Source organism: Xiphophorus maculatus, chromosome 22 (genome assembly GCF_002775205.1).
Source record: "Xiphophorus maculatus strain JP 163 A chromosome 22, X_maculatus-5.0-male, whole genome shotgun sequence".
NCBI lineage: Eukaryota > Metazoa > Chordata > Actinopteri > Cyprinodontiformes > Poeciliidae > Xiphophorus > Xiphophorus maculatus.
The window spans coordinates 492,668-507,180 of NC_036464.1; the positions used below are offsets into that span (position 1 = coordinate 492,668).

The following is a 14,513-nucleotide window of genomic DNA, read 5'->3' on the forward strand; positions in this document are numbered from 1 at the left end:
TTGGGTTGCTAGGTAACGGGCTGGGCTTTACTGGGGTTGCTAGGTAACGGGCAGTGCCTGCTGATTTTTGACGATGCATTCTGAACATATTTGAAAGGCTCGTTTTCCAGACAACAGAAAACATTCAGAAAGGGCTGGATGATTGTTTGTTTTTCTAAATGCTTGTACTGTTTTTAGAAGCTGTAAAAACCCAAATAAAAGTATAAAAGTCTCATTTAACATAATGTTTATGCATTTAAAACATTTCTAAATCAAATCAATGGAGTTTTACAGCTAACTCCATTCATTAGGGTAGTAATCTAATGCATTCATTAAAGAAGCGTATTACTCACATTATCCACAGAGTGCAGAGGATCTTGGCAGCAGATTACTTTAATACATTCAGATGTGCAACGCCTCCTGCAAGAAAAGACAACTGAGGGATGGAAGAGTGATCAGTAACGACGTATGAAACATATCCATACCTGTAGACGTAAGGCACCACAACAGATAATAACACAGTAACAGCCAGTAGCAGAGCCGCCACCAGAAGAGCTGGAAAAATGAAGGACAACAGGAAGTTAGCAGGCTGGGATTGTGTATTTATCTCCTGTTACTTTAGAAATGCATCAAAAGATGCTAATAAACAACTATTTCTATTCCCTTTTTAAATAAGAAAAACATGTTATTGCCTAGTTTAGCTGCCGATTATTTTAATTTATGCTGAAATGATTAATCCTGATTAATCATTTCAGCCTTACACTTAATTAAGGAAGGTTTTAAGTCAATTCAGTGCCATTTTTCTGTATCGGATCGGTATTGGCTGATGCTACATCTCAGATATCGGTATTGGAAGTAAAAAAGTGGATCGTTGGATCCCTAGTAGAGACGTAGCAAAAAAAACAAAAAACAAAAACAAACCACTGACCAAAAATGCAAGCCACACCTTTCAGATTTTTCATGTCCTCTTCTTTTGTTTTATTGGTTTAGCATAAAAAAAACTTCACCAAAACTGAACTGAAGTCTATTTTTGTAATGTGTGAAAATCAAAAGTTAACATGGTTTGGATAGTTTTCTCAGGCCTTTTGAAGAGTTTAACTGATTAAAACAGATTACCCAGCTTCATTGAGTCCTCTCATCAAGCTGCAGGTAATTCAAAGCCACAGTGTTTGTCCAAAGTGGAAAAACAAACAGAAAGAAGCCATTTTTAATTCAGGGGAATAATGCATGCAGTTCTGCTCATTTAATTTGATCGGAAAAATCCCAGCGTTCCCAACTCCCGATCATAAATCACATTATAGCGTTTTCCTTTATTTGCTGCCCTTCCGATTAAACTCAATTTAAACTCCACATTCACTGACAAGCCGACATATTTAGAGGGAAAGAAAACAAAATAACAGCCGATCCTGGTGAGAAACATGGAGTCAGCAGGCAATTTTGGTCAGTTTGGTAGCAACTAGTTACATTTACTCAGTTACATTGACTGGAGTAACCTTTCTAAAAATATATAATTTTAGGAGTATTTTTCCTATGCTGTACTTTTTACTTGAGTAATTTTATTATGAAGTATTTCTACTCTGACTTGAGTAAAATGTCTGTATTTTCTACCCACTGAATGAAAAACAAACATGTTTTAACCAAAATTCACCAGACACACACCTGCAGGTTTTGTTGACATTTCATAAGTTTTTTATTGAAAGAAACTGATTTGGAAACATTTTATTTTGCCTCATTTAGTTACTTTTTGTTACTTTATGAATTATTGTCATTTTTGTCCTTAAAATAAAAAGATTTTCACCTAACTTTATATTTTATTCCATCTGATGATGTGATTTTTAGATATTAAATGATTGATAATTTGATTAGTTTCACTGCAAAAATACAAAATCCTTCCAAGAAATTTTGGTGTAGTTTCTAGCGTAAATATCTTAGTTCATTTCAGTAAGTCAAAATTAACATAAAGTAACTTTTCAGCGAGATATATGAGCTTGTTTTCCTTAATTCTGATGAATAAGTTCTAGTTTCATTGGCATTGTTTTACTAAGGAAAAAATGTTTTCTTATAAGAGAAATAATTTGCCAGTGGAACTAGAACTGGGTTGCTAGGTGACGGGCTGAGCTTGGCTGGCGTTGCTAGGTAACGATGGTGAAATAAGTGACATAATCTGCCAGTGGAACTAGAACTTTTGTAACAAAATTAAGGAATTATTTACTTAAAACAAGCTCATATATCTCGCTGAAAAGTTACTTTAAGTTCATTAAATCTTATTTCAAGTGTACCAAGATATTTGTACTAGAAACTTGACTAAAATTACTTGGTAGGATTTTGTGTTTTTGCAGTGTACTCAGAACTTGAGTAGACTTTTTATCAAATACTTTTTCACTCTTACACGAGTATAATTTTTGGGTTCTCTGCCCACCTCTGGTTGCGTAAAAGCAAACATTTATAACAAAACGAAGCCGGATGAAACGACAAGAGGTCGGGTTTTCCTAACAGGGTCGCCTCGTTTCCAGCTGCTGACCAGAACATTACCGAGGTTGATCCGGTCCGGAGGGGCGGTCGGAGTAATCACCGGTCTGCAGAGCTAATGGAAGCTCACCGCGCTGTGGAAGGCGAAGTCACACTGACCGGCGCAGATAATGGCCACTTGGCCTTAAAAGTCTGATCTGAGAATAATCTGCAGTGTTGTTAAGTAGAGTGTGCATTATGCAGAGAGACGCTTTCAGAATCCCATTACGCCTCTAATCCCTCCACGCCGCCTAATGCACGCCGCCGCGTCACAACCAGCACCACACATTTCTCTTTTCATTCGTTTTCAGGACGGCCGCGCCGGTCTGATCGATGCACAGAGAGAGGAGCGGTTCTGATCTACGGAAGAACATTAGGGCCATAAAAAAGAAAAAAAGAATTCCTATTATTTTTTTCTCCAAACTTCTTTTTCCTCATAATTTTGACTTTTTTGGAGAATTTTGACTTTTTCTTCACAATTTTGATGTTTTTCTCAGAATTTCAACTTTTTTCTCAGAGTTTGGGCTTTAGCCTCAGAATTTTGGCTTTTCTCTCTGTGTTTTTTCTCAAAATTTTGGCTTTTTTTCCCTCTGAATTCTGAATTTTTTCTCTGAATTTTTGATCTCAGATTTTTTATGGTTTCTTTTTCAGAATTCTGACTTTAGTCTAGAAATTTTGACCTTTTTTCCCCTCAGAATTCAGATATTCTTTGTCAGAAAAATAGTCCGAATTCTGTCCTTTTCCTGAGATTTAAGACTTCAGTTTCACAGTTATTACATTTTTTTAAACTGACATTTGGAAATGTTTTTACCTTAATCTCAGAATGTTAATTTTTTCTAATTAATTCTAATTGTGTGTCAATCTATGTCTAAATCCAAATAAAAAGCCAAACATTCTTAGGTTTATGTCAGTTATGTAGTTAGCATAGCATTACCTCCCTAAATTAATGGTCCGAGTAATTTTTCCCCCAAAGGTGACTTTGGCAAGAAAAAGAAAGAAAAAAATCCCTTTAGGATGGTGACGGTAATTTGCTTGTTGTTGGAATTGTTAATCTGCACTTTATCCAATGTAAGCCTGTTGCAAATGTATTTGGTAGATTAGAGTTTTAAGGCAAGATTTTCTTGATGGTACATAAACAATTTCAACAAAAAAGTATTTATTTCCAGTGGCCCTAATGTTCTTCTGTACTGCTCTGTTCTGACTCAGGTAAGTAAACGTTGGGCTCCGTGTGGCCCAAATGTCGGTTCTGTCACTGCGTCCTCATTGAGTGTGTTATACTTACGCACGTAAGCATTGTTTGGACTCTTATCCACTGAGACGCTGCAGATTGGGTCAGCGGAGGCCGCGGGCGTCTGCATCCAAACAGAGTAATGGCCTCCCTCCTTATATGTTCGACTCCATCTGCAGCCACAACACCAACAGACAAATTTCCCTGAAAAGCTTTTATCTGCTGCCGTTTTTTCTGTAAAAGCCGCCTGCTGTTTTTCTCATCAAAACAGTGCAAAGACAAAAAAACGTGTTAATGTATTCAGAATCATCTGTGAAGCTCAGGAGCTCCACCTGGTGGCAGAACCATGAAAAACACCGATTCCAGATTCATCCACAACGTTACAACCACAAACTTCAGTTTTCGTTGGTAAAACCACGTCATGACAATTTTTTATTTTTAAGATTCATCTAACAAATGGATAAAGTTAGGTTATAAAATAAAATATTTCAGTCAAAAACTCACATTTACTGTTTATTATGTAAAAAGTTCAGCATAATAATTAAAGAAATAAGTCAGCAGAATTAGCATAGTTTTATTCAAACTAATATTTTAAAACAAAACAGTGACATTTTAATCTGTGTATTAATTTAATTGAATGCACAAGAACAAGGCATGTTATATAGTTCATCCACTCCCTCTCCATGATACTCAGCAAATGTATGTAAACTTTTGAACTGAAGGCAAGTTACGAAAAACCTAAATAGAAATAATTTTGGTAATTCTAACTAAACTAAAACAATAAAAGTTTGTTTTGATTTAACTTCAGACAGCGTGAAAAAAATTAATGTGTCTTTTTATTTTTATTTCTATAAAAAAAAACAATGAAGATCAAAAATATTATTTATAAAAATGCCCTGGAGAAGTTGACTGCAGCTCAACATTGTTTTTAGATCAATATGTCTTTAAATAATTGCATAACTTCCCTAAAATGTCAAAATGTTCCAACGTTTCATTATTTGTCACCTTATTAAGTGTAAAAAAAAAAAAAGCTAAAACGTTAGCAGTGCAGCGTAAATCTCCTGACCTCTGATTGTCTCCAGTTTCAGGAACAGAAACATGGATTGCATGTTGCTATCGATCCAGAGCTGCAATGACAGACCGGCTGTCACTCTGATGGGTTTTTTTCTCTCACCGGGGAAAGCAAATCAATCGCCTGGTTAGAGACCTCAGCATTGATCACAGAAGAACAAAGACGAGAAAAATAAAGGTGATTATGGGAGTAAATCCATCCACAAACACACAGCTCAGTTTATAAAGATGGAAAATGTCTCTGTTCTCCAGTTGCTTTCAGGTTTTAGTAAACCATTTTCATCAATATTAGTATATCGGCTCTCATTAACCCCCGAAAGCTTCCTGATCAATAACCTCAGAGGTTTCAGAGACGACGTCACTCAGCTCCCAAAAGCAGGTCACGGTTTCTCAAACAGGCCAGTAAATAATCCCGCAGGATGCTGATGCCACCGTCTGTAAGCTAGCAGGAGAAACGGTGAATGTTAGCGATGCTAGCAGCTGGTTTTCACCTGCAGAGCGTTGAGTTCCTGGTCTGCGGTTCAACCTGCAGCGTCAGGGCGAATTTAGTGCTGATTATTGCAGACGCATTGTTGTTGTTGGGCTTCACGGTGACCAGCTGCTGCTTCACACACTGGAACATTAAAAACAGGCAGAAATTTTCATTTAAACAACTAAATCTGTCTCTAAATTACATAAAGTTAAATGTGAATTACAAAAAATATTAACAAAAAGAAAATAAAGTACACATAATATGGGATTAAAACAGAAATTATTTGGGTTATTTACCCTGTCATAAGAGAAAAAAAGGTCATATTTTCACCTTGTTATTCATTAAAGAATGTCACAGCTTCAGACTAAATATTTACTTAGCTAAATTAAATATTTAGCTTGGAGCCAAATAATCAGATTGTAAACAAAATATTTAGTTTAGTTAGCTCGCTTGCCAAATATTTTGTTATAAACTAGCTTCTTTAGCTGACTTTTGTCAACTAAACTATCAGCTAAATATTTAGTTTGGTGCAGAATAATAAAACTGTCAACTAAATATGTAGCTTAGCTAGCTTGCTGACTAGATTTTTAGTTTGGAGACATGTACTTACATGTACTTATTTAGTTATCAAGCTAAATAAGCTAAATATTTGGTTTACCAACTAAATATTTAGTTATACAGTCAAGTTCTTACCTTGATAAGTAAATGACAAGCTAAATGTAGCCTTGGCCTGACATAATTAGATTATAAACAAAAAAAATGTTTTTAATTAAAGATAGTAAACTAAATATTTAGCAAAGTTAGCTTGTCAACTTGATATTTAGCTTAGTTAGCATGCTAACTAAATATTTAGTTTGTAAACCAAATATTTAGCTTGCTCACCAATTTTTTTGTGAGCAAGATTTAACGACAAAGTAATATTTAGTTTGTAGCTAACTTTTTAGTTTGTTATGAAGTGATTTTCCGTTACCTTGTAGCAGTAATCTGAGGTGTAGAAAACCCGGACCGGTTCTGTTAGCTTGTTGTGAAACGTGAGCAGAGCCTGGTCCATTTTCAGAGGAAGTTCTGCAGAGATTCAAGCTGATTTATGGACTCCATCATAAAAACACGACATCTAAAGGGCGTTTCACATCACAACACGTTTCAGACGAACTGGAGGAAAACAGAAAATATGCGACAGAAATCAGACTGAGCCAAACGTCACTCACCGTCCTCTGGAAATACAGAATAAAACTCCTCATTTTTGATGATTCCTCCTCTGCTACAGGCAACCAGGAGTAAAACTAACAGGCCTGCAAAGCGCAGCCTGCTGTAATGCATGTCGCTTCTTGGAAACTGTCTGTCCTTCTGCTCATCTTTACAGCTCTCCCACCTGCGTAAAACCCGGTCAAAGGTCACTGAGACTCTGCTTTCAGTCATATATCCGGCCAATACATCGTTATAAATTACGAAATGGAAGATTGATAGAAACTCTAAAGTTTATTATGATTTTAGAAGCGTTTATATGCATTTCTTAACCCAGAGGTTCCCATATTTTTCCACGCCATGAATCCCAAATAGCATTAGCTTCGGGTCGGGACCCTCTTTGAAAACCCGCAGATAATGCTACAAAATATCTAAAGAGACTTCAACTTGTAGAATTTTTTTTTTTACTTGTATTTATTATTCAATGTCCTCCGCAGGCGGGCAGCTGGACGGTTCCTTCGGTCTTTTTCTTGTCGGCAAACTTCATGTCGCACTTGCTTGCTATGCTAACTATGCTAGCAATCCAATCAGAAAGATGAGTGTGGTAAATAACTTTTCAATAAATTATTTTAACTTAATAATGACTGTAAACTAGAATAATTTTATAATAAAAATATAGTTAAAACTGTAGTATTACAAATCGTATTAGTGTTTTTATTTTTGCCATTTTTGTTTTCTTTTTTCCACCTTCCCTCTAGCGCCCTCTGGCGGCAGCCACTTTGAAAAACATTGTCTTAACCCCGTCATCTCCAGTTTTTGTCCCAATCTCCTGAAATGCAGCCAACTGGTAAATGCTGATCCCAGTCACGTCTTCATTTCATTAACTAGTTCATTTCCTCCAGCGCTCCCAGTGACAGATGAGTTCACTGGGGCAAATCTCACCGGAGGAGCCGGTTAACCTTTGACCTCCTTTGTTACGACCTTCCAGATCTGCTGATATGCTTTCAAGGTTTCTGCACTCTTTAGTTTTTACATCTGTTGCCTTCTATACTCAAATTAATACAATGTTCAAACCTAATGCTACCTTACAGCTCAGTGTGATGGTTAATTCAAAATGTGACATTTTAATGTGAAAAAATAATGTTTGATTTATTTTGTTTACTGAAAATAGGGAATTTTATTCCTTAGAATACTGAATAGAAAGTCTGTCTTTCCTGATGCGTTTTATTTTTTACCAAACTTACCCACTATTTCATAGTTTTCAATATTTAATCCACAGAGTAACTTTTAGTGTTCTCTACGGAGGGCCAAAAGTGCCACAACATAATAAACAAAAGAATTGTTAAAAATGTATTTATATATAATATATATTTATTTACTTAATAACATACACATATATTTATTTAATTTACCTTTGGGATTAATAATAAATAAATAAATAAATAAATAAATAAATAAAGGAATAACATATTTTGAATTTTGAATATACTTGAATTTTAATAACTGGATAAAAATGGTGGCATATTCATATGAGCACTTTCTAATTGATTTACTTATTTATTTAAATATTTAACACTCAATCAACTAACTAAATAATCAAATTTAATAACTAAAATAATAAATAAATTAATATATTAAATAAATACATTTACAAATTTCTGGCACCAAAGTTGCCAGATATTTGATCTATACATCTAATTAAATATGCATAGTTAAAATATAATTAATCTGTCCATTATTAAACATTGTCTAACGTCTGATTGGTTGACTTGTAGAATCTGGTCCAATTCAGACCAATCATCTTCACAGGAGCTGATTTAGCCCCGCCCACTTTTGCACTAAAGGTTGAAGCGTAAGTTATGTTCTGTTGGGTCTAAAAAAAACATTTGTAAATGATAAAAATCTGTACTTTTATTACTGGCATTTAATTTTTTCTTCTTTATTAAACTAAACATGCATTTATTTCCTGTTTTATCTGTTTTAATAGCTTTTTATTCACTATTTGGAGCTGGTTTGTGTGTGATTTCCCTGCATTTGATTGAACATTAACCTTAGCTTCAGTGTTTGTGCAGAATATTGATTATTTTTAGTGAGTCCAGGAGGCAGAGTGTCATCACAGGTCAAACAGCAGCTGGCCTCACGAATGCCTGGTGCAGCAGATGCGTGTTTATGATTAAACCTGCGGCTGAACTCGCTTCTGTCTGGGATGATTTCTGCTCAGGCTTCAGCAGAGACGGTCTCTCAGGACCCCCAGCTCCCCGTTTCAGATGGATTAGGTCCAGCTGCAGTCAGCGGCTCCCACAGCAGAGCTGCCTCTCTTCCAACATGGTGAGTACGCGCAACCTGTTGCTTCACTTCCGGCGTTTTTACACCACAACGAACAGGGATGTGCGGCATTTATGCAGAAATGCGCAGGTTTATCCTGACTTTCTGCTGAGTTTGCGTGTTGGAGCCAGAGGGGATTTGTTTGTGAGCTGATGATAATGTCACTGATTGAGCAGATTACACTGTTGCTATGATACCTGATGACGTCACAGCGCGGATCCACGCAGGGAAAAAGAAACATCTGCTTGGTTCAAACAGCTGACTAAAATCATGTGACTTTGAATAAATAGTAAAAAATGACCAAAATGCATGCAGACAAACCCCTCAACCAACAGAAAACACATTTAAATTTTCTAAAGCAGAAATGCGGCGGCTGATTGTTTCCAGATGGACGCGTTTTCAGCCAATCAGTGTTTGTGTTTGAGAAGCTGCCCCTCTTCAACCCGCGAGACAGAGGGGCAGCAAGAGGGGCAAATATATGACAAAAACATCACAGAAAGCCTGCAGAGAAAATAAGGAAACTTTCACAGCTCCAAAAGTCGACAATTTGATAGAAAAAACTATAAATTCGAGATAAATTTTAAACATTTTCTACAAAAAAATTTAAATTTCCAGAGTTTGAAAAGTGAAATATTTTCGATTTATGAGATCCAGAAAATTTCTAGAAAAAGAACAAGAAAATCAGAGTTTAGATAGTTGAAAATTTGCTAGGAAAAATCAGAAATGTTGGGATTTATCTGAGAAATTTTCTAAAAAAAAAAAAAAACGGAATTTTATGACTTTGGAAAGCAAAAAATTTGCTGGGAATAAAAAAAAAAAGTTTGATATTAGTCTCAAAGTTTCTACCTGGACATTTTTTGAGTGTCAAAACATTTCTAGAAGAAACAAGAAAATATCTGAGCTCCAAAAGCAAAGAATATTTGCTAGAAAAATAATTCCAGAAAGATCTTGACTTCTGAGTTTGAAAAGTCCAAATTTTGCAAGGAAGTAAAAGTTTCAAAAGTCAAAAACTTTCAAAATTTGAAATGCAGAAAATTTAAAGGAAATATTTGAGCTTTTTGACTAAAGTCAAAAATATGCTAGAAAAAAACTCAAATTCTGAGACTGATTGCAGAAATTTTTTAAACAAGAAAATTTGAGTTTTAAAAGTAAACTCAAATTTACTTTTGAAATTAATTTAAAAAGTTTAAATTAATTTTCAACTTTTGTAACTCAAATCTCCAGATTTTTGAAGAAAATTTCTGAGACTAATCTAAATATTAGGGTTTTTTTTTTCTTCTAGCAATTAGAAACTCAGAAATTTCCCTGTATTTTTATTTGACTTTAGGAAATTGCTGAGTTTTTTGGGCAGAGATGTCCACGTTTTCTTTCTCTCCGTCCTGTTTCTGCCACGCTGCAGGCCGGTAAGATCCAGACTCTGAGCGAAGAGGAGCGCGCTCACCTGCTGCCGCTGCTGCGAAACGCCCAGTGGGTGGAGACGGTCGGCCGCGACGCCATCTACAAAGAATTCATTTTCAAAGACTTCAATCAGGTTTGTTCATCAAAGCCGCTTATGAACGCCGTCTGAACGTGACTGCGTGACGCTTCCGCTCCACCTGCAGGCTTTCGGGTTCATGTCCAGAGTGGCTTTACAGGCGGAGAAGATGGACCATCATCCCGAGTGGTTTAACGTTTACAACAAGGTACCAAACATCAGCTGAGTTTATGTGCGAAAATAAATTAGATAACCTTTATTACAGCATTAAAATCTCACATTCAACATTTAGGTAAGAAAAAATACTTTCTTTTTATAGGAGGATCTCAACCGTATGGAAGGCCATAGATGCCACTCTGATGAAAAAGAAAATCCAACTTGTTTCTTAATTATGACTTAGCGATGTTATAAATATGAGCTTATCTCATAATTTCATGTTTATCAGTTTAAATTACTGCATGAAATCAATCACTTAAATTGGACTTATACCAGTAGCTGCGTTTCCAAAAATGTGTACAAAATTTTGCTAAAATTGGGGAAAAAAACTATTTTGTAATTGTGTTGCTTCCATTAAATAAGAATTAATAAATTTGTTCACGCAATAAGTTTTTAAAAAAAACCAAACATGTGGCGCCATCATCCTCCAACTACTGTCATATTCCTTGTCGTTTCTGCCAGTAGTAACATCCTGTTGTGGATCATGTGACTCGTGATGCAAAGAAAGTGTTTCTATTGCAGTTTTCTGAAATAAAACAATTTCAATACTAAAACAACCCATCTAATTAACTGCGTTTCCATTGACCATAATTGCGCAAATCAATTGCAAAAATAAATTTACTTTAAAAAACCGATGCCAAAAAACCCCGCCTGGTTTTTGGTAAAGTTATTGCCCTGCAGTGAAGTGTTTTTTTTTTTTTTGGCCATGTCAACATTTATTTCACAAAACTGCAAACATTTTAAGCATCACAAGAGTCACATGATCAACAACAGGATGTTACTACTGGCAGAAACGACAAAGACGACACACAGGAAGTGGTAGGAGGAGGATGGGGTAGTGGGTTTTTTAATGACTTATTGCGTGAACTAATTCAGTAATTGCGTTTCTTATTTAATAGAAACACTCCAATTGCATTTTTCGACATTAGCAAAATATCTGTAAAGTTTTGCGCACATTTATAATGGAAAAGCAGCAACTCTAGTGCAAATTTAATTTAAAAAGTGAGTTTCTTTTAAATGGTTTTGTTTCCATTAAGCAAATTTATGTTTGTAATTCTAATTTGTGTGTTTACATGGTCTTTAGAAACTGAGCGATCGTTCAGTGAGGTTCTTCTTTTTTATCCCTGCAGGTCCAGATCACGCTCAGCACCCACGACTGCGGCGGATTGTCTCAGTGCGACATCACGTTGGCCACCTTCATCGACCAGGCCTCCCTGATGTGAAGCTGCTTTATCTGAGAAACATCGATCAGATTTCAAACGCCAAATGAAAGCAGACAACTCTCAGTTTTCTGTGAAAAAGAAAAAATGTAGCCATTTGGTTTGTTGTTGAAACTGAGAAAACAGAATCAGGTTTAAATTACGTTAGGATTTGAGTAATTCCAGCAATCATGATCCATTCCACTGTTACAGAAAAAACATTGATTTGTTCTGCCTGTTGTTTTTTGTATTACGGTAATAAAGTGTTAGGTTGGATTTGTGACCTGATGTATCTAAATAATGACCAAGACGCCATTTTATCAGGCTCAGGGTGATTTATGTATCTTATAAGGTAGAAAAGTTCTGACTCAATCAGTTGTTGAGAGCTTTAGAGAGAGAGAGAAAAAAACACCTTATTTCAATTTTTGGGCTTTAAAATAAAAAAAAAACAAAAAACTTTTGGCCAAAGAAGTTTTGATACATTTTCTCCTGTGGAAAATGATTCAAAGAAAAATAGATATAAAAAGAATATTACTGGAACATTTAGTGTCAATTTGCCCATCACCCATGACGGACACATAGCGCTAGCTAGCTAGCCCTAGCTAGCAGCTAGTTAGCGCTAGCTTCAACCAAATTAAGAAGAAATTGGACAGAAAATACCAGAGACAAAAAAAAACTACAAACAAAAGACTAAAGTTATTAACTTTTATAAAAATATGATTTTTACATATTAAAATTGTCACCATGTTGTGAGTTTGTTACAGAATTTAAGATCTGTGATTAATGTATTAAAAGCCAACATGCATTATTTTAATGAGCTAAAGACACGGAGGTCCAAACATTTGGCCTTGGAGGCCAAAACAAGCAAATGTTTTACTACTGGGAGGCCACAAAGTTGATTAAATTAAAACTGCAAAATATAGTTTGTGATTTTTTGTTTGTTTATCCTGCTCAAAAATATTTTTTTAAATTAAATCTGTATATCTTTAAATATCAAAAACATAAAAAGGGCTTCAGACTGTTGACTTATTAAAGGAAAAAGACATTTTCCAAAATTTTGGGAAAAATTTTTCAATCAATTTTAACCATTCTTGACATGTCATTAGGGGCCGAAAAAATTCATTTCAAGGGCCACAAATGCCCCCCCGCCCACACTTTGGACCCAAATCTTTATACTAGTGTTTATTTGAGTATTTTGCAATTTTAACATTTTATTTGAACTACATGTAAACCCATACTACTAATACAATCATTTAATGAGAATAAAGGGCAGATTGTTTATTTTCTGTGGAGAAAATACATTATTAGCGTAAAGGTTACAGCAAAAAGTCTTTATGGAGAGTCGTTCAGAGTTGTTCGTTAGTCTTTAGGTTGCTTTTTTCAATGAGCCTCTGACCGAACTCAGTTTATCAGGTTTAACAAGCAGATATGATGTAAATGTTACCGGACTGAACAATGATTCAGCACATCAGGCACTGAATAAAACATGGAGGAAAAAACAACAAACAAAACCAAATACATTCATGTGTAATCTGAGTAACAATGCTACCCATGAAAACAAATGTTCACAAAAAAAAGCTTGAATGTCGATTAGAAAGTGGTTAAAAGTTTTTACGACGGCGCATTACGGCCGCTGCAGAAAGAAAGGAGAAAAAGGAGCAAATTTCTGTCATAAAACTATTGAAAAAATTTAGATTAACTTCAAATTTTCCAGAAATTATCTAGAAAAAAGTGGAAATTTCTAAGCTCCAAAACTTGAAAGTTAGAGAAAAAAGTAAATTATTGGACAGCAGAAATTTTCCAGAAAAAAGATTTGAAATGTCTGAGGTCCAAACGTCAAAAATTTATAAAAAATTAAAATTGTAAAAAAAAATTAGATTAATCCCTGAATTTATTTGGGGGGGGAAAATTAATTAAACTGGAACATTTTTAACTTTTGAAACTCAGAAATTTAAAACAGTGAGAATTTTTAATTTTTAAAATTCAGAAAGTTTTCAAGTTTTTCCTAGAAAATCACGGAGATTAATCTCATTGTTTATTTTTTTTCTTGCAAATTTTGGACTTTTAAAACAAACAAAAAAAAGTTTTTTTTTCTAAAACTTTCTGAGAATATTCTCCAAATACATTTTTTTTCCTAGCAATTGTTTCACTTTTGAAACTCAGAAATTTCCATTTTTTTCTAAAATTGGCAATTTCTAAAGAGTTTCTGTGAATAATCTCAAAATCCATGAGTTTGTTACTCATTTTTTCTCATAAATGGTCCTAATATGCCGCCGTATATTTTAAATTATCATTATGTGGCTGATTTAAACGGCAACAGCGGAGATTCTCCCTTTTTCCCACCACTTCGCACAAGAAAAATGTATATTGCACAAAACTACTTTAACTGCATTAGGAGAACACATGAATCAGAGACAAAGTGATTACAGTTTGCTTCGTTAACATTTAAGGAACCGTCTACATTTCCGGAAACTTCCTCCCAACCGGCCGCTCTGCGGGTTTGAAGCCGCGTTAACGAGGCGGCCTGATAAACTCCCAGTGTTGTGTGGAAATCCGTCACCCTGCTGGATGAGGCGAGTACAAACTGAGGTAGATTCAATTATCACACAAATTAGCACAAGACGCTAAACACAGAGTAGAAACCACTGAGAAGAAAATAGACCAAGAATTGTTTTGAAACATGAAATGTTCTTAATTTTCTTTTACAAAAATTCTGATTAGTCTCAAAATTAATCAGAAAATTTGCTAGCTTTTTCTTGCAAATTTTTGACTTTTGAAACTCAGAAATATTCAAAAGTCCAAAATTTTAAACTTTTCAAAATTTTCTAATCTTCAAAAGTAAAAAAACATAAAACT

The 14,513-nt window shown here is 34.9% G+C and overlaps 2 protein-coding genes across 6 annotated transcripts in view; one reads left to right on the forward strand and one right to left on the reverse strand.

Annotated features, from left to right (window-relative positions):
• Positions 1-6,598, reverse strand: part of LOC102237227 (heparan-alpha-glucosaminide N-acetyltransferase-like) — a 31,647-nt gene extending 25,049 nt beyond the window's left edge. For 3 of the 4 annotated variants that reach the window (XM_023327093.1, XM_023327092.1, XM_023327095.1), the window contains exons 1-6: positions 6,467-6,598; positions 6,229-6,323; positions 5,278-5,399; positions 3,770-3,888; positions 465-534; positions 333-399 (exon numbers count right to left, since the gene is read on the reverse strand). In XM_023327093.1, the coding sequence (XP_023182861.1) occupies positions 333-399; positions 465-534; positions 3,770-3,888; positions 5,278-5,399; positions 6,229-6,323; positions 6,467-6,578 (585 nt within the window). In that variant the 5' untranslated portion in view covers positions 6,579-6,598. Of the gene's footprint in view, positions 1-332; positions 400-464; positions 535-3,769; positions 3,889-5,277; positions 5,400-6,228; positions 6,373-6,466 lie in introns of all 4 variants that reach the window. The other variant, XM_023327094.1, reaches the window with a different exon arrangement.
• A 1,987-nt stretch (positions 6,599-8,585) lies between these two features.
• On the forward strand, positions 8,586-12,577 carry LOC102224628 (pterin-4-alpha-carbinolamine dehydratase-like). Of its 2 annotated transcripts, XM_023328061.1 has the most exons (5): positions 8,586-8,771; positions 10,168-10,299; positions 10,370-10,450; positions 10,562-10,574; positions 11,589-12,577. In XM_023328061.1, the coding sequence occupies exons 1-5, from the start codon at positions 8,613-8,615 to the stop codon at positions 11,726-11,728; spliced, it is 525 nt and encodes a 174-aa protein (XP_023183829.1). In that variant the 5' UTR covers positions 8,586-8,612; the 3' UTR covers positions 11,729-12,577. The 2 variants fall into 2 exon arrangements, with proteins under 2 accessions (XP_023183829.1, XP_005795243.2); XM_005795186.3 differs by lacking the exon at positions 10,562-10,574 and having other exon boundaries at positions 8,590-8,771.
• The last annotated feature ends 1,936 nt before the right edge of the window (positions 12,578-14,513 follow it).

Coding starts and splice junctions, on each gene's coding strand:
- LOC102224628 (XM_023328061.1), top strand. CDS start 8,613: ATGATTAAACCTGCGGCTGAACTCGCTTCTGTCTGGGATGATTTCTGC. Junction 8,772..10,167: donor GCTGCCTCTCTTCCAACATG/GTGAGTACGCGC, acceptor GCCACGCTGCAG/GCCGGTAAGATCCAGACTCT. Junction 10,300..10,369: donor TTTTCAAAGACTTCAATCAG/GTTTGTTCATCA, acceptor CTCCACCTGCAG/GCTTTCGGGTTCATGTCCAG.